The sequence below is a fragment of the Schistocerca americana genome, chromosome 1, assembly GCF_021461395.2.
Source record: "Schistocerca americana isolate TAMUIC-IGC-003095 chromosome 1, iqSchAmer2.1, whole genome shotgun sequence".
Classification (NCBI taxonomy): domain Eukaryota; kingdom Metazoa; phylum Arthropoda; class Insecta; order Orthoptera; family Acrididae; genus Schistocerca; species Schistocerca americana.
The window spans coordinates 821,860,380-821,880,756 of NC_060119.1; the positions used below are offsets into that span (position 1 = coordinate 821,860,380).

At 41.8% G+C, this 20,377-nt stretch overlaps 1 protein-coding gene across 5 annotated transcripts in view; it reads left to right on the forward strand.

The window, feature by feature from the left end:
- LOC124613013 (titin) overlaps positions 1 to 20,377 on the forward strand; it is a 475,930-nt gene that overhangs the window by 421,731 nt on the left and 33,822 nt on the right. For all 5 annotated transcript variants that reach the window (XM_047141586.1, XM_047141596.1, XM_047141570.1 and 2 more), the window contains 2 exons: positions 13,376 to 13,660; positions 16,685 to 16,972. In XM_047141586.1, coding sequence (XP_046997542.1) covers positions 13,376 to 13,660; positions 16,685 to 16,972 — 573 coding nt within the window. The remainder of the gene's footprint in view (positions 1 to 13,375; positions 13,661 to 16,684; positions 16,973 to 20,377) is intronic.

A 20,377-nucleotide genomic window follows, 5' to 3' on the forward strand; every position in this document is an offset into this window, starting at 1 on the left:
GGTTTCAGAAGGGCTGCTCTGCTGAGAACGCCATTTACATGTTCACTCACCAGATTTTGCAATCATTAAATAATAAAATAGTGATGGTTGGTATTTTCTACAATCTCTATGGCATTTGACTGTGTGAATCACAATATTCTCCTAGATAAATTGATGTTTTATTGGAGTTGTAGTATAGCCAACCAATAGATATTGTCACATATAACCAAAAGAACATAGAAAATTGTGCTTAGTAACTGAAGCAACATAGTCCAGGGACATAATTCTGACTGGAAGGAAATCACATGTGGGGTTCCCCAAGGTTCAATTCTAGGTCTACTACATTTTTCATATCTGTAAATGATCTTCTGTCTAATATACAACAAGCAGACTGGTTCTTTTGCAGATGAAACTAGTATTGTGATCTATCCAGGCATGCATATATGGAGACAGAAGAAATGGTGAACAAAATTCTTAAAAGTATTATTGACTGGTTTTCTGCAAATGGTCTCACTGTCACCAATGCTAAGTGTAACACGCAAAGAGGAAATAATAAATAGGGTGGAAACTTCAAAGTTGTCACGGATCCATATAGAAGAGAATCTGTTGGAAAAAATGCCGTTTGGAACTCCTAAAACAACTTAGTTTAGCCAAATCATTGCAAAACTTGGGGAGAGACAAACCAGTATGTTGGCACATTTGCATATTTTCATTCAGTAACATCATATGGAACAATGCTCTGGGGTAACTCATCTTTAAGAAAGAAAATATTCATTGCACAAAACAGTGCTGTTAGAATAATATGTGGTGCTCACCCATGATCATCTTGTAGCCATCTGTTTAATGAGTTGGGCATTCTGGCTACTGCTTCACAGTGTATTTATCCCCTCATGAAGTTTGTTGTAAATAATCCACTACAGTTCAAAAGGAACAATGATGTTCATAATCACAATACTAGAAGGAAAACTTCATTAGTCCACATTAAGGTTGTCTTTAGCACAAAAAGAAGTGCACATTCTTGTAACAAAAAATTTTGTTACCTTACCCAGTGATATGAAATGTCTGACAGACAGCAGAGTAAAATTTTAAGACAAACTGACAGAGTTTCTCCTTGACAACTCTTTCTGTTCTGTGATGTGTAAAAGGTGGTTGCTAGGAATTACTAACTCACATCTATAGATTTTTTCTCTTTGTAATAAAAAAATTAAAAACTTAAGAATGTTCATAATGTAAACATATGTACAAATTAACTTTCAATGTGAAATGACTCATTCCACATCATTATGATTTAGTGTGGAAAATGATCCATGGAACATGGAACTAACTGAAACTAAAGTAACTAAAATTGAGTGACAGATTTCACCTATGGTAGCTACTCTTCAAGAGCTGAGAAATCAAATTGTTGAAGCTGTTGATTCAATAAACAGGGATCTGTTAATTCTTGTTTAGAATGAACTGGATTACTATTTCAATGTTTCTTGAGCAACACATGGTGCTCGTGTTGAGTGTATGGGTAGCGTTGTAGGGTTGCCGAATCCAATGATGCACGCTACACCACGTGTAATAAACACTATTTTTATTTCTCGTAAGCACACATATACAGTTGTTTACATTCTGAATTCTCGGTACACGTCCGTACACTTTCACGCGCGACCACAGACTCGGGCAAAGAGCTTGCCAAAAAACAAAGATATTACACACGACTTGGTCGATAGTCGCCACATTAGCCCCCCCCCCCTATAGTGTGGAGCACAAACATAAATATTGGGGCATACATGTAAAGGGAACACCCAGGGGGGAGGGAGAGGGTGTTTAATCAGAAACCATACCTTACATTACATTACATTAGTAATTGAAGTCTTCGAGCCAGCGAGGGGGGCGGATGGTCCTGCCTGACCGGGTGAATCCTCGTACAGCAGTTGAGGGATCTGGGGAGGGGATGGTGGGTTGTGAGGGGCCAGGATAGCGGATCTGAATGCCTGTGGCGGTACGTAGGACTTTGACCGTTGATGGGTCAGTACCAACAGGCAAGGGGACAGACTGGAGGAGATGAATGTGAGTTAAGTTGTCACTGGGGAAGCTGGCTTGTTCGTAGAAGATGTACACATTATCCGGCTGCATAACAAAAAACACATTAGAGCTGCAAATAAGATCTGTGTTGACATTCACTACCACTTCCTTATACGGGTTGACAGAATCTCCACACGAGTCGTCATCGGTGACATCACACGCTCTGAGGCTGGTCCCTGATACATCACTGAATCCTAACAGGGGAGAGGCGAGGGGCTGCCTGTAGGAGGGTAAGTCATCACACGCATCACTCTGCATAGGAATGTCACACGCACCTGTAGCACTGTCACACGACTGGGAGTGGGGAACGTCACACGTGTGGGAATGGGCGTCGCTCATCCATGGACTGTCGGTAGATGCCTCATGCGAGGTGGGTGCAGCAGGGGATGGGGTCTGACTGGGTGGGGTATCGGGCAGTTCTCCCAGAGTCCATGCAGGTTTGAGGCGGCAGACGGATACCGTTTGAGGCGTGCTGTTAATGAGCACTTCGAACGTGTTGGTATGCCGTGATATGACTCTGTGCGGGCCCGTATATGGAGGTCTGAGTGCCGGTCGGATGGTGTCATCACGCACCATGACATGAGTGCACGACGCCAAGTCCTTATGCAGAAATACGGGAGGGGGCGTGTGTGGTCGAGGAGGCGGCACGCGGATGTTAGCAATTAGCTCCTTGACCTGCCCGACGAATGTCGAGTCGCAGATTTGATCTGGAGGAAGTGAAGGCTCGACTAACTCTGCTGGGAGTGTGAGGGGTTCTCCATACAGTACCTCTGCCAGGGATGCGCCAAGGTCCTCTTTGTACGCGGCCCAAACACCTAACATTACCCATGGTAAGGCATCGGCCCACTCACCTCCGTGGCACATCAGGGAAGCTTTAAGCGTTCGGTGCCAGCGTTCCACAAGCCCATTGCTCTGGGGGTGGTATGCTGTAGTCCTAAATCGTTTCACCTCACACAGTTCACAAAGCTGTCGGAAGAGGGCAGACTCGAACTGGCGGCCCTGGTCGGTGGTGACAGAGACTGGGCAGCCGAAGCGCGAGATCCACATTAACAGCAGGGCTCGGGCCACTGCATCGGCTGTGATAGTAGTGAGAGGAATTACCTCTACCCAGCGGGTAAACCTGTCAATTGTGGACAGTATGTAACGGAAGGGGCCTGAGGGAGGTAAGGGCCCGACGATATCGATGTGTATGTGCTGGAATCTTCTTTTTGCCACATCGAACGTACTCATGGGGGGCTGTGCATGATGTCCTACTTTTGCGCGCTGACAAGCCACACATGCTCGTGCCCAACTGCGACACTGTTTTATCACCCCGGGCCAAACAAAACATTCAGATACCAGACGTGCGGAGGCGCGAATGCCAGGGTGTGCCAAGTCGTGGATACTATTAAATATGTCCCGGCGGAGAGGTGCAGGAATCACCGGGCGTATGCGTCCTGTTGAAATGTCGCACCAGATGGGTGATGAAAACCCAGGAAGTGTCCGTAACTCTAGTTTGAGTCCTGTTTTGATATCGGAATGCAATGCTGCGAGTTCAGTATCCTCTGTCTGCAATTTAGGGAGCTCACTGAGGTCCAGTTGTGAAGATAAAACCGACACCCGAGACAGAAAATCAGCGACGACATTGTCTGCGCCTCTGACGTAACGTATGTCATTCATAAACTGACATATAAGGTCCATATGCCTAAAACGTCTTGGGGATGAGTCCTTACCTGGGTTACGGAAAGCGTAAACCAATGGCTCGTGGTCGGTAAATACCACGAGATGGCGACCTTCGATATCGTCTTGGAAATATTTGATAGCAGCGTAAATAGCAAACAGTTCCCGGTCGAAGGTCGACCATTTACGTTGGGAAGCGGTCAGTTTGTGGGAGAAAAATCTGAGCGGCTGTACAACAGAACCCACGGATTGCTGAAGTACTGCCCCCACTGCTGTATCACTTGCGTCTGTAGTAATCGAGATGGGAGCATCAGGAATGGGGTGAGCAAGCGTAACAGCTGTCTTTAAGGCTGACTTTAGATTATCAAATGCGCAACGCATATCTGGAGTCCACGTGACCGCCCGAGACCCTGATGTGTTTTTTCCTGCGAGGGCATCCGTCAGTGGGGCTTGTATGTCGGCGGCACGGGGAATATGTTTACGGTAGTAATTTACCGTTCCAAGGAAGCGGCGGAGGCCCTGAAAATCTTTGGGCAAAGGCACCGTACTAATGGCCTCCACCCGTTCAGTTAGGGGGCGGATGCCGTCGCCAGAAACTCTGTGGCCCAGAAAAGTGACACTGGTGCGGCGGAGTTGTGACTTAGTATTGTTCACTGCGATACCGTTTGCTTTTAATAGTTGGAACACTGTATTTAAATGTTGTTCATGTTCCTCAAGGGAGGAAGAAAAAATTAACAAGTCGTCCAGGTACGCATATGCAAAGTCCAGTTTTCCAACCAGCGAGTCGATGAACCGTTGCCACGTCTGTGCAGCATTTTTAAGGCCGAATGGCATAAACAAATACTCGAACAACCCGAACGGGGTGATGATAGCGGTCTTTTCAACGTCCTCAGGTGCCATTGGCAGTTGGTGGTACGCCTTATGACAATCGACTACACTGAACATTTGTGCCCCATGCAGCTGGGAAGCAAAGTCTTGAATATTTGGGACGGGATAATTATCTAAAATTGTTCTGGCGTTAGGCGCCCGATAGTCACCGCAGAGGCGGAAAGTGTCATCTTTCTTGGGCACCAAATGAATGGGTGATGACCAACAACTAGAAGAAGGGCGGATAGTCTTATTATCTAAAAGTTCCTGAACAATAGCTTTAGTGTGTTTAAGTTTTTCCGGATTTAAACGCCTAGCCTTTGCACGTACCGGTGGGCCTTCTGTGGTATTTATTCTGTGGACAGTACCGTTATTGATCGCGAACACCGATGGGGATGCTGGACCAGCACCCGTTGCACTGTGACTAACCTGTAATGCACACGTGTGTGTGTCCAAGGCCGGCAGTTCAGCAGCAGTGGCGGTGATCCACTGGTAGTCCTTGTCGAAGAGCTCGGTGGGGTACCTGGTAGCGTCGCGGGTACAGCTTCCGTCCGGCAGTAGAAATGTCACGCGGCGTCGGCTGCAGGTGCGAGGAAGTGGTGCGGGGGTTGGGGGCGTGGCCGTGTGCGACAGCTGGGCGGTCTGCTTACGCGCGTCCGTGAGCTTGGCTTGCACGGCGGCGATGCGCAAGCGGAGGGCCCCATTGCTGTCCCGAAGTTCGTCGTTGTGTGATCTAAGAGAAAGCACTGCAACAGCAGTTTCCGCTAGCTCACACAGCAGAATGGCGCTTTCGGATGAGAGGGGTAAGATATCTGAACCGGTGGTACGGTCTCCCGAGTTAAAGGTTAGTGTGCCTCGTTGTAGGTTGGGTGACAGTGCGTGGGCTAAGAGAAAATCTACCCCAGGCACGGGTTCATCCACATCCGCGATAACGAAAGTCCACTGTAAGGGCGTATTAATGTCCTGCAGTTTAAGGCTTAAATTCGTTATTCCATGAGAGCGGATCAGGGAATTATTGGCGGCTCGAAGCGGGGGGCAAGGCTGAAGCTCGAATTTAATACCTGCGGACAAAGGTATCACACTAACCTCGGCCCCCGTGTGGACTAGAAATGAAAGGCAAGACACTGCATCTTTCACGTACAAGCGTCCTGGCGCGTGAGGAGAAGAAGTATTTAGTGATAGGCGTCTGTGCGGTGCAACGCGCCCCGTAGCGCCTGAATTGGGTCGCGTTATTAGTTTGGGAACGCGCATGGAGAACGACATTTCTTAGCCGCGTCGCCAAAGCGGGAGTGGAAATAACACCAAGCGGGGCGGCGCGTGGCGTCGCCCGTCGCGCTGGTTGAGGTCGAAGCGGCAGTGGAGGGGGACTTGTTTGTAGTTCCCTCTGATGGCGACGCTGCAGTAGTGCTGGTAGGAGAGGAGTTACTGCGGCGGTTGCCAGGCGGCGTTGGCTCCGCGCGCATGCGTGGAGCGAGTCGTGCGCACTCTGTACTGCAGGATGGGAACTGCCGCGCAGGTGTGCCAACCCCTGAGGCCTGAGGGCACCCTGGGGGGGGGATGCGGGGGGGGGGGGGGCAGAATGTTGTAAACCTAGTCTGCGATCTTCAGTTTGGCATCTAGTGGGGCCGAAGTTACATGTAGAAGGTGAAGTTGAACTTGCGGGGGAAGTTTCAGCAACCAGATGGTCCAAAGTGTAATGTCCGGCATGTGATGCCTGTCAATCATAGCGCGGAGATGACGCCAGAGTTGCGACGGGGACCTGGATCCCAGCGATTCCTGACTGATGAGGCGGATAGCTTCCTCTGTCGATGTGGATAGTCGCTCGAGGATGGTGCGTCGGGCGAACGCATATTTGTCCGTAGCGGGGGGCGAAGCCACAATGTCGCAGATCAGATCCACTTCGTCATGGAGGTGACACAGTAAGCATAGGAACTTCGAATTGTCGTCGGCGACGCCGTGTAGCTGCAGGACGTGGTCAACCAAGGCAAACCATGTGCGTGGGTGATCCTTGCGAAGGGGTGGTAGCTTCGGCCAACGGGTGGGAAAGTCTTGACATAAATGTTTATCAGAAACTGTCTCTCCCTGTCCATAGTTCTGCAACGTAATTGTCTCGGGTGCAGTAGCGGTGCACCAGCTTCCGCCACTGTCAGTGGCACGCGGCACGGTAGGCGCGGCTGGCTCGACCTTGGTCGAGAAATCGACGAATCAAGCGGTCGACGGAGTGACGCCGACGGGCGTAGAATGGACCGGCGCGGTAGAATCGACCGTAGTCGACCGATGTGCGGCGAACGACGGAATACAGTTTCCGGGCCCCTCCCCTACAGGTGCATTAAAATAGTTAAAATCACCTAATGTTTGTGGAACACACGCGGCAGGAACGGCGTGTGCCGTCGGAAACACTCGTAAAGCGGACGCTGGTGGTGTAGGGGGGCTTGGTGCAAAATCCGGAGTTCCGGCAGAAATATGAACTCTCCTGTCTTGAGCGTCCGGCTCGATTTGTACAGTCACTGATTCGGGTGGAAAATTCACACTTGCACTTGGGAAACCTGTAAACATAGTCACTGGGGTCTGAGCACATTGTGTCGGCTGTTGAGCACTCGGAACACGTGGAAAGTTCGTATTGGACGTAATACGTTCATATTCAAAGTTTTTTGCGCGGAAAACGTTCTGATGGTACGGAACACTGTCACACGACGGCTGACTCATGTACGGTAACGGAAAGTTATTGTTCGTACCTGATGCCGGCACACGTGGCTGTGGAATTGTATAAACACTGTCCTGTTGAGTACAGCTAGTCGATGTGTTCGGAAACTGCATAGAACTATTGCGGACGCCCGGTGGATAATTGTAAAACCATGCCGAAGCATCCGTTGGAACACTTAGTTGGCACGTGTTCGGTGTAGCAGGCGGCAAGCGATCCATTGTGTACTGCTCGACGGTATAAGATTTCGTTGTAGCACTCGCGAACAAAATTCGGGGTCACCAGTATGGGTAGCGTTGTAGGGTTGCCGAATCCAATGATGCACGCTACACCACGTGTAATAAACACTATTTTTATTTCTCGTAAGCACACATATACAGTTGTTTACATTCTGAATTCTCGGTACACGTCCGTACACTTTCACGCGCGACCACAGACTCGGGCAAAGAGCTTGCCAAAAAACAAAGATATTACACGTGACTTGGTCGATAGTCGCCACAAGTGTATACTATAGTGTCTGTGCGAATATAAAACTTTGAACCTTCCTCTAGCCAGTAACATGTGCATTATGTTTGTATCTTTTATAATTTGTTTGTAATAAAAAATTTAAAGCTGGTCTTTCTTTTTGAATCATTCTGTACAAAAGCAGCTGAGGACAGACAGGTGAAAAACATTAAAGGTACAAAATTTTGAGGCTTCTGTAACCACTTATCATGTTGCCTGTTGCCTTTTGTCTCAAGATCTTCAGAATATGGTAGTATATTGATTTTTCTGACATGTCACCAATACAAGTGGCTATCAAAGCCAAAGATTCACCATCCTCTGCTGCTGGTGGATTTTAATCAAGACTGTGGCCAGAGATCATATGTAGCTGTCACACCAATGTCTGAGGACTTTTCCCTGGATATTAATGCTGTGGTGCTCCATGTCTCACCTTCAACAGTTATTCACTAGAGCACAAGAATCCAGAATCTGCTTACCTTGAGACTATCTTCTTTCTTGTCAAACTGTTACCATGTTACTGAATTTCTGTGGCTTCTCTGAACAAACGGGCATGGTAATTCTTCTCCATAGCAAGAACCTGCATGTCAGTGAATTTCTTTTATTTGGCTGATCTCAGACAGCACATGCTCTCCCATGACAGATTTCTCCACCTGTCACAACCTGCAATATTGTTTATGTTTGATGATCCTGGCATTGCTGGATTGCCTAGTCATCCCTAAATAGATTTTTCCACATGAACATTTTATGTGGTATACTCCCAACATCATGAGTAGTCCATGCAAGATGAATATATGACCAACAGCATTTCATAATTGAGATGAAACACCGGAAATTCATCCTGAAAAGTGACAGGTAGTTGCACAAAAAGTGTCAGAAAACCTAACAGCCATGGAAATGACACATTGGATGAAGAAATGTCATGACCTTTCTGCCATATGTCCTCATGATGATAGATAAAACTAGCCATATGTTGTGCAAACATGATGTAAAGACTATTTACAAATCTGGCAAGATAATCAAAGAATATCTCAGATTAGCAGACAACAAAGGGGCCCCTGACACAATATCGTGAGTATATCACATTCCATGTATAGGATCACTGACTGTAAACATATTGCTGGTTGGAATGGATGGAGTTATCAGCCATAACAGAGGATGTGCTGTGTGGAACCTGCCACATTACAAAATTTACTGACATGCAGGTTAGCGAAGATCTTTCATGCCCATTCATTCAGGGAAGCCATAAGAATTAACTAATATGACAACAGTTTTAACAAGAAAAAAGATCAATGTAAATAGATCTTCATTTCCTATGCTGCAGGAAGCAACCACTGCAGAAAGAGAGGCAATGACTGGGGAAAGGTCCTCAGAAGTTGGTGGGCAGATACATGTCACCTCTGGCCTCGCACTTGACCCCAGTCTGTAATCGGCAATGGACTGTGAATGTTTGACAGTGCCAGCCACTCATGTTGGTGAGACATCTAAATAATCTCTAAACAAACATTGGTCATACACCCCGAAAACAACCAACAGGTGATACATCAGTGTTATAGATGTTGCAAAAATGTTTGGACTACCATTGTGACTTGCATATCTTATGTTTCTGTGTATTTTTTATTTAATTAGAGACCACATTTCAATACTGGCACTCTTATTACCACAGGAAATGACTACATAAAGCCACCTGCACAACACAGATAAAATTAAACCTGCATTCATAAATCAGTTCAAAGGAACATGCTCTGTCTCCAGCCATGATTGGGACAGGTCTACTTATGTACACTGCCAACATGCACCACATGACCATTTCAATCTTAATTTGTGTTTCCACATGCAACAAAAGTGATGCCAGAACAAGTGACATGACAGCTGATACAGCAGTGGAGTTGTGTGCTGTTGTTCCCATACTCTTTTAAAAATTGTTGTGACACCATTTTCAACATGGTATCAGCTGGGATTATTCATACAGACTACAGACATTAGTGTTGTCATTCAGCTTATGGTATTAGAACTGAGCCAGGAATCCAATAAGAAGAAGAAAAAGTACAGATGTTGTATTTGGAATTGGAATTTATTCACAAATGACACAAGCGGATCAAAGTAATGGACACATCATTTGTAAATGAAGACCCATATGTGAAACACATTTGGATAAGGCATGCTAGGTTCGAGTACTTGTAGAGCTATGATTTAAAGGTCTATTAAAAGTCTGATACTCAAATGAAAGACTCAAGTAAGGTTAGGAGTGACACTTCCAGTATTTGCCATTTGGTGATTAAATCTTTCCAATATTTAGCCCTATATCACATTCTCAAAAGTACTATTTCAAAGTATTTGTGTGAGATGTTGGATGCTATTTGTGATGGCCTAAAGACTCATTTTCACTCTTGCACCGCGGTCAGTTAAATACAATGAAATATATAAATTAAGCTATACTGAATTTTGGAGTTATGCTTCATCCAAGTGCACTAAAAGACACTGTAGTATAGTTGAATGCCTTTATTAAAAGCAACACTCAATACAAAATAATACTGCCAACAGAAAACTTGTTATTTCCTTTCTCAAATCCACTGGGCAAGTATTTAAAAAGCATTTGAAGTTACCTATACCAGAATATGATTATCTGAATATACTGCCAGTATTACATTAATTTTCACCACTTTTAGAATAAAGTTAGCTGCTGTGAAACTACAAATGTCATTTAACTTAGTATATAATATCTGCTTATTCACATACAAATTTTATTCATACATCACATAATAGAAAAATCATCTACTTTCACTATGGAAATGAACCATTATGTGCTCATAACATCAACGACAAAACATTTATACACTGAAATTGCACATTCCACCTCTGCAGCATAATAAACCATACACAAAACAATGCATTTTGGAAAGACTTTAATGCAATCTATCACTGAAAGCACATGGCCTCTTAATATGCTAGCATAAATATGAAAACCATCAAATATGGCATCTTAGTGTCAAAGACAGCAGCCCATTCTGATGTTACTGAGTGGTGAGAGAAGGGAAGTTCTGTGACAAAGTTAAAATGTTTTTAATTTTTGTGGCATAGCTAAAAGTGATGTCATACATTGTTGCCACAGGAATTTGGGTGTTTCCACATGCAACTTTGGTGACTGCACTCGAGCAGCAGCCAAGTGGCATAATTTTTGTTGCGTGTGGAAACTTGGCTTTAGACCATGCATACATTGTCATTTTACAGCAAGAAGTTGTAAACATACGACACCAATGTAAACAGCATGACATGTGCAAAATTACATTATGCAGGTAGCTGACAGTGATATTTAGCGACCATTGCCTAAGTCACCTACTTGTTGTTTTATGGCAAACTGATTCTTCTTCTTCTGTGGTGGCACCAATAGTAAAAATGCTTTATTTTTCAAGTACAAAGCAAAAGCCCAATGTGCAACGAATGGGTGCTGCTATACTATGAAAAATAACACAGATCTGGCAGAACTTGTTTTCTATTCTGAGGTATTACATCAATTAGCTGTACTGTTCACATACTAATACTAATGTTATATAGGCCTTACATACTACAATATCCCTCATAGATAGACCATACAAGTCTAGTGACTTTTTTCTCATGAGCAGAACATCATTTTGTTTGTCATGATTATTAGTCAGTTTAACTTCAGATGACACGGTAAGAAGTTCACAATCAGCATATGTCTCAAAAAAAAAAAAAAAAAATAAATAAATAAATAAATAAAATAAAAAAAAAAAAAAATTTCATGATTGATATTTGCTGTTCAATTCACAGTTCAATGCCCATGGAGTATTCAGCATGTTGCAGCTGGTGTAAATCACTTTCTGCATGAGTTGTTTCAAAATGAACATGCAACTGCATCGCCTGCCCTGTTCCATGGCCTACTTGTACACGCATTGACAATTAATTACTTACTACATCTATAATAGAAATTTTATCGCCAACCTTTGCTCCATGCTCTGACAAGCAAGATGATTCCCATGGGATGTCCACAATTAATTTAGCACAGCAACCCTCTCTAAGCATGCAGAAATGAACAAAGCAAGGGTGTAACAGATTTAGGGCAACCAGACCAGTGCCCTGAGGTCCATAGGTTGAGAGCCCACTGGTGCTGAAGGAAAAGTATTTGATACTTGAAAAAGGCATAAAAGTACAAAATTTGGGTTGTACTTAAATAAACAATAAAACAGATAAATGGCGGTGTGTTCCTTTAAAAAATAATAATTTGACTTTCTGAACTTCATATAACCATTGCCCAAATTTAAAAATGTAAAATTCTATCATAATCTACCCTTTAAGGGCAGCTTATATGCAGTAAGATAATATTATAGTAAGAAGTTGTATATATGTCATGAGGCAGCATAACCTAAGGCACAAAAATTGCCCACACTATATTCGTCCAGTATTTGGGAATGAGAGCACTTAATGACTTCCAACAAATTTCACAGTAATTTCAAACCTCTATGAAACTTTCTCTAACTGTAACCGTTTGAACAACAGTGAAAGTTATTCACAAGTCAAGTTTAACGGTTGGTGCCATAAACAGTTGTACAAATGCTTCAGTTCTGTCCATATTTTTCAATTTTTCCAAGATTAATATGCAATATGGTATGTGAGACTGAACATTCATCTTTTGATTGTTATTCATCTTTAAATGTGTGATTATGGTACTGATGTAGGTATAGGACTTACTAAAGCTACTTTGATACAGGTATCTTTGCTAATTCTCTCTTCGCTATCTACAGTGATGATAATAATTTGTAAGTACTACATGCAACTATCAACCACATGAGCATATCACATGTTGCTTATCAGCTAGCAAAACTGCTTCTCACTACTCCCGTCTGTCAATCACAAGGTTAATTTGTTTGAGCTGTACTAGCTTGTATAGTGGGAACAACTCACTTTCATACAGTCATTGTTGAATAGACTGAGACTCAAACTTAGATACCTGCATCCACAAGAGGTTATCTACCAACTGAACCACCCAAACATGCATACTAGGCCTACTAAAATTTCAAATTGTATGGTTCTAGCCCTTCTCCAATTTCTACAAAGACAATAATAATTTTCCATGTGTAACCAATATATTATATTCTCTGAAAAAAGCGAAATGAAATCCATCAGAAACATACATATAATATGAGCCAGTGACAAATTAAGTCACCAGTAATTTGTCAGTGGAATGCAAGGTGCAAATTACAAAGTGAAATGACACTTGGTAGTATTTATTAGGGGACAGTAATTTCCTCCTTCAGTTATTTTTCTTTCACAGTTTTGGTTACCATAGTATGAGGTCATGTTTATTGTGCTATTTTGTAACGTAAGTGTAAATTACTATGTAAGTGTTGACTTTTTAAGTCCTCTGTGTTGTTAACATTGTTATCAACTTCACCCTTACATTTCACAGTAGTTCTAGTTGTATCAATATAATACATCACTACTTTCATAAAAATAAGAAACCAAATTATTTTTTTTCAAATGTACGTATAGTTTGATGTTTTGGGAACAATCCGCCTTAGCCCCTATATGATAATACCCCATATACATGATCTGTGAAAAATGGAACCAACACCTCAGGTGGAGGACGACACTGCACTGCCAGAATCTATAGCAGAAGCAGCACGGCGGGAGGCTGAAGAGGAAGAGCCTCTAGTTGGTGCATTGCGTGAAGATGCCATGGACGTGGAGGCAATGGCTGCTGATGAAGAGCCATCGGCAGCTGAGGAGGCATCAGTGGCAACACAGACAGACCCACTGCCCGATGATGTGTGTGTTGAGCCTGCCTCTGATGAGCCACCACCTACGTTTGCCGACGCCAGCACTGAGACAGAGCTCAAGGCAGCAGTCACCACTCAACCAAAGGCAAGTCCTACAGCCCCCTCTGTCTGATCTGCGCAGTTTTGCTGCAGCTCTCTTCTTCCAATTCATTGCATCTTACTGAAGTTGACGCCTCTCTTCACTGTCTTTGCATCATTTAATGATTAACAACTGTCTTAAAAACTAGAGCCGTATGCTGTACTGTCTTTTAAGCCATTCTCCCCTCCCCCCCCCCCACCCCCCCCCCACCTCTATCACTGGATGAGTCTTCTGTCCTGTACTTTCACTCAGGAAAGAGGTTGTCAACACTTTTTTAGCAAAGGGTCTTGTAACCTGCTTTGCTAACCAAGTCACTTTATATTCTGTGAATGGAGACCATGCATGATTTGTATCAGGGGGATGCACTTTTGAGGTGCATAATGTCAGTGCTCAATTACATTTTCCAGCACAGTTTCATGAATTCTTATCTGGTGGACGTACTGGAGTGTAGCACATCTGAAAATGGCCCTTCTGATAGGAAATAGACAGTGACTAGTAATCCATGTAAAATCTGGAGTGAATTTTGGAAACAACTAGTTAATAGCTGTCATCACCAATGGTCAATATTCAAAACAATCATTGCAAAAGACATGCCACAAAAACAATGGGTCAAACCAGTTACTTTGGCTCCCCCATAGGCATGCACCTCTGGCAGGATTAATACATAAATTATCTTTCCCATTTCATTGATGCATTCTTACATATACCTTCATCTTGTGACACTCAAATATAAATCATACTCTGCTAGATATCCATTTGTTAGTGATTGAATTACTTTTCATCCTGCAGTACTTATATGAATTATAAAATTTCTCTCCAAATGATAATTTATTTCATAACATGTCTAAGAATGATGATAATAATAATAATCATCATCAGAATCCATTTTGATGCTTATAGGTCTCATTCAGTTATCACATAGCACAATACTTGAATCCATTATTCAAATACATGAGTAATTCACTGTTATTTCAAATAATTTTCTCGTGGAGTTAGAGCCATCAACCCTTCAGAAACCATTCTATAGCCAGTCAGATCTATATTTACGTGAAACAGATATGCAAAGACAAAATTGTAAATCAGAAGTTGTAAACCATAAACTGACACAATAAATTTCCCTTTGAGAATTAAGTAGGGAGATGGATAGCTGTTGACTCCCTTCTTCAACAATGATCATAAGCCCTGACCGAGACTTGCACAACTGACAGTATCGTAACACAAACAGGAAAATCTGAGGCTGACAACCACTTAAAAAAATTAACTTCAGCATGTTAAACTCGTATCCAGCCTGCTGAAGAGCAAAGTCAAATACTGTATACTCCACTACTCCAATAGAACAAAGCCTTGTGTTTTTATTAAATGTTTAGCATTTCTTCACATTTCAGATTAATTAACACTGGTCTCCTACTTCCTCTCTAATGGTTGTCATGGAAAATCAGACAATGTAGTCCAAAACCTTTCAAAATTCACTCATCATATAAAGTCCATTTAGTTCATTCTACAGTTGCCTCACACAGTCATGTTGTCAGTCAACGTGCGTGTGCGTTTATTCTGTGCTAGGTAGTGCTAATGGAATCACCCAGTATCTCAGCCTTTTTTATGTGCCTGTTGACCACTCAACACATCAACTATACTGTAAGTTATTACCTTAAGTCCTTCCATTATTTAAATAGTGCTAGATATATATGAGTAATCAAGTTGTAATTGCAGGATATTTCAGGACATAGTTGTCAAATTGGACTTCTACCATAAAACATAGCATGAGATTACAAAAAGCCATCAGTTTATTTGGAAAAGTATCCATTCACACATCACTGCTAGAAAAGTGACAGTATGTAATACTATTGTCAAAAAACAAAAGCAACTAATGTTTAAATGTTGTGTTTTTCTTTTGTGTTCAGTACTCAAAATTTTGCAGAAAAATGTTTAATATTCTATAACAGTTATTGTATTGTTTGGATTGACACACAGGAGATATTACTTTCAGTCTTGGAAAAAATGGCATGATAACACTATGGCTAGCATTCCTTTTCAGGAACTGAAAACTATGGTGCTTGTCATCACCAAAGGAAACAGCTGTAAAAGTACTGCCAGTGAAATAATGTGAGCAGCAGACACATTAGCAAGTGACATGATAACATGATATGCTTGCAGAAATTTTGCAGTTCCTACTGTCATCATCTGCTTCTCTCTCTCTCTCTCTCTCTCTCTCTCTCTCTCTCTCTCTCTCTCTTTCTCTCAGATGAAAAATGGTCATAGCACTGACAATCTGAGTGGGCAAATCAGTGTGTCTTTGGGATATTAGTGCTACTTATTATGGATATTAAATGAGTTGTAAATCCAAGTGGATAGCAACAGTGAACCGTTGTGTCAGAGAAACTGTCAATGTAAACTGAAGTTCAGTTTACAAAATAAAATTGCATTGGTCACATTATCTACTTACTACACATTGGCAACAAAGGTTATGTGCCTGCTACATTACACATGTACTGTATGCTGGAGCTCCTGTAGGGGTGTACATTTTTCCACTGCCTGACAAGCCACAAGTTTGGAAATTTTCAATATTTAAAAAAGAATGTTTGAAGTGTGTCTTAGTAGTTAAAATTTTGACACTTTGTTTCTTCTGGTGTGTTCGTCCTGTATAAAACATTCAGGGCAAGTTTTTATATGTCAGACAGGACCATTCCCTTGTTAGAACAGGTAGGCCTGTACCAGTACTTGTTTGCTTTGCATGCTTTACATGGAGAACCTCCTTTAGTAGTACTGGTTGAGGAAAAAGTGCATATGTTGTATTGTAATCACTGCAATTACATGATGCACCACCTACAAAATTCTGCACAGAAATAAGACAAAAAATGAAAAAGTGAGAAAATTCCCCTACTGGTCAAGGCTTTACTGTATAACTTAAACATTGTTTATGCTATTCAGATGATAACAGGAAATTTTTGTCTCCCTTAGAATGCATCATGTTCTTGAAGTTTCAGTTCATCTTTTCCTACTTTCAAATTTTTTTCACTTTACCATCTGCAGGAAGAAGTGCAAGAGGAAATTAGAGAACTGAGAGAGCAGATGGAAGCCCTTTCTGAAGAGAGTGCACGGCTGAAGGCAGAACAAGAGGCTTTGCAGAAGGCAGCAGAGACAAAAGCAATGATGCAGGAGGCAAGAATTACGGCATCAGTTGACCAACCACATGAGCCACCAACACCTCAACCACAGCCACAGCCACCGCCAGAGCCAATCATAATTGAGAAACCTGTGCCATTCTATGTCATGCCAGATGCTGACACTGAAGTTGAGCTTAAAGCTCGGCGGCTTGAGGTGTGTACCTATTATTTGTTAAGTTTTCATTTAAGTATTACTTTAGAAGCAGCTGAAAATATATTCTCTACATCAAATACATGTTTTTGATCACACACTTTTACACTTGATCTACCTAAAGTGGCCAAAATCATTTCTAGGTAAAAGCTCTTCTTTGATATATAACTAATATTCATCTATTACTTTTACAATTAGCTACATCCTCATGTGAATATTCTCAATCATTATTTAACAATCTATCTGTTTGCACATTTTATTGCAGCCAAGTTGATGGAATCTCTGATTTATTTTACTTCTTTTTCTAAAGCTTCCTGTTGTGTTCCAATCACTGCTAACATTTTGAGTAAAAAGTACAGGACAAAAAGACAAAGGGGAAAGAAATAGAAATCATTGGAGAGAGGGGGGCAGGGAGAAATGTAGAAGCAGGAAAATAACTAGTGCATCCTACTTCTTATTGTGTATTGTAAAATAATGGAAAGAAAGGGGATTCTACAACTTTTACTTTTATCACTGAGGACATGCAGCTCTACTGTATCACTTACAGATGAGTGCACCAACCTCGATTAAAAGTTTAACATGGTAAAGTCAGCATTTAATCCTGTTCAATACAAAATTCTGGCACACCAAACTCGATCAAAGTTAAATGAGGGAGCTGACCACAGTTAAATTTGACTGTGGCTCAAACACAATTTTCATGAGATGACCAGGGTTTTATAAGCATATAGTACTAAGATGGTGGCATGTTTTGATGTACTGACACAGACTCAAGGCATTGTGTGCTGTACTCTATATGTAAGATGAACCTAGAAAGTTTATCAATTTATGAATCAAATTTACAGGAGTATAACTAAATTGTGCCTCCAAACATGACCACACAACAATTGGATTTGTGTAATTTTTTTCATTTATGATACCTGAAGTTCAAAACTCAAATAAACCTCTCTCAAAGCAGTTCAATGTAACTCTCAAAAATTCTCAGGAAATTCAACTTATAAGTTTTCTGAGCATGTTAAATATGCTAAAATAAAGTAGATTTATTGTGACAAGTGCTGTGCCTTTGTTGTAGCATGCTTACTCTCTGTGGTAAAGAAAAAGTAAAAAAAGATAGGAAAAATTTATTTTGTAGTTTTAAAATTATATAATCTTGATCAACAATCTTTTATAAAAGATTGTTGTTTGCAATGAAAACTGGATTTTTGTATGCAGCATATAGTTAGAAATAAGAAGACATGCATTTTTCATAAAATAACAATTAGATGTGCTAATTAGTATATATTTGATGAATTTTATAATTGAATGACATAGGTATTTGAAGTGAATGGTAAAAAATGAAAAAAATAGTGACCAAAACGAGATGCTGTACATTTCTTCTTTGATACTGCAGCCATCTGTTCTTTTATTTTCACAAGAACAAAACTGAGAAGTATGTCCACCTCATTCTTTGAAAAATTTGGTGTTGTTCTTTTGTTTTCTTTTTCACCAAATATAAACAAATGGACTAGTGGTGAGGTATACACACACTTCTGCTTGTTGACGAAAGGGAGAGCATGTGACAATGATGTCACTTACCAAGGATTTTCTAGAAAGCTTGTGTATATAGGTAGCTGTATGCAAATTCGTATCTCTATCATATCTTTGCCGCCCTGGGGTTCCTTCCATCACAGTACACAGACTTAACCATGGGCAAATGCATGGTTGACTGATGAAAATTTGCTGATTTGATTATTAGATTAGATTATTGTATTTCATTGTTTTGTATGTTAACCGGGGGCCTAGAAATGATGGAGAGGCTCCATCCCAGCTGCAGCTGCAGTGGTCCACAACCGCACGATGACTAACGCAGTCCACTTCACCCCTCCGCCGCCCCACACCTAACCACTCTTTCAGGGTTATTGTGCAGTTCAGCCCCCAGTGGACCCCCCCCCCCCCTCCACCTCCCCTGAGGAAACATCTCACACCAGACGAATGTAACCCCTGTGTTTGCGTGGTAGAGTAATGGTGGTGTACACGTATGTGGAAAATTTGTTTGCACAGCAATCGCTGAAATAGTGTAGCTGGGGTGGAATAAGGGGAACCAGCTTGCATTCCCCCAGGCAGATGGAAAACCACCTAAAAACCATCCATAGATTGGCCAGCTCACCGAACCTCGACACAAGTTTGCCGGGTGGTTTCGTGCCAGGGACTAGGCATTCTTTCGCAATCTGGAAAGCCGTGCGTTAGACTGCATGGCTAACCAGATGGGATGGATTAGATTAGATCCAGGTTTTGTTCCATAGATTAAAAATGAGGTGGTTCTCATGGGTGTGGAACATGCCAGATTAAAAAAAACATAGAATATTTGAATATAATACTCACTTCCCTGATCATCTGTCAGGAAATTGCCAAGATATGTTAATACATTACAGTAAACTTGAACTGCTGATATTTGAAGAATTAATACACTGTCAGAATAATAAATTTGTTGCATAAAATATCTAATCTTGGCTGTTGTGAACAAGAGTCCCTGATCAGTGATTGATGTTGGTGCATTGCATAGACATTTTAAATGCAATTTACTTTTAACTGTGATCATGGAACCTAGGTTCTCTTGGTTTTGGTAATGTTGGTGCATGCAAGCACTAACATTGATAGCATCCTCTTTGATAGAATATTCCAGAGATGAAAATTGTCCCCCATTCAGATCTTCAGGCAGGGACTTCTCAGGAGGACATAGTCATCAGGGCAGACAAAATTAACATTCTGCAGGTCAGGGCATGGAATGTTAGGTATCTTAATCAGACAGATCGGTAGGTAAGAGAATGTAAACGGGGAAGTGGATAGGTTGAAGTTAGATATAGTGAGAATTAATTAAGTGCAGTGACAGGAAGAACAGAATTTCTGGTCAGGTCAGTACAGAGTTATCTAGACAAAAAGAAATAAGAATAACACAGGAGTAGCCCTATTATCAATAAGAAAATAGGAATGCTGGTAATCTACTATGAACACCGTAGTGAGCACATTATCATAGCCAAGATAGACGTGAAGCCAACACCCACCACAGTAATAAAAGTTTATATGCCAAGTAGCTCCAGGGATGATGAAGAGATTAAAGAAATGTATGATGAGATAAAAGATATTATTCAGATAGTTAAGGGAGAGAAAAACTTAATTGTGATGGGTGACTGCTTTTCGATACTAGGAAATGGAAGAGAAGGAAAAATAGTAGGTGAATATGGAATTGGGGAGGGGAGGAGGGGGAGGGGGGAGGGAAGGAATGGTAGAGGAATCCATATGGTAGAATTTTGCACAGAGCATAATTTAATCATTGCTAACACTTGCTTTAAGAATCATGAAAGAATGTTGTACATGTGGAAGAGACCTGGAGACATTGGAAGACTCCAGATTGTTTACTTAATGGAAAGATAG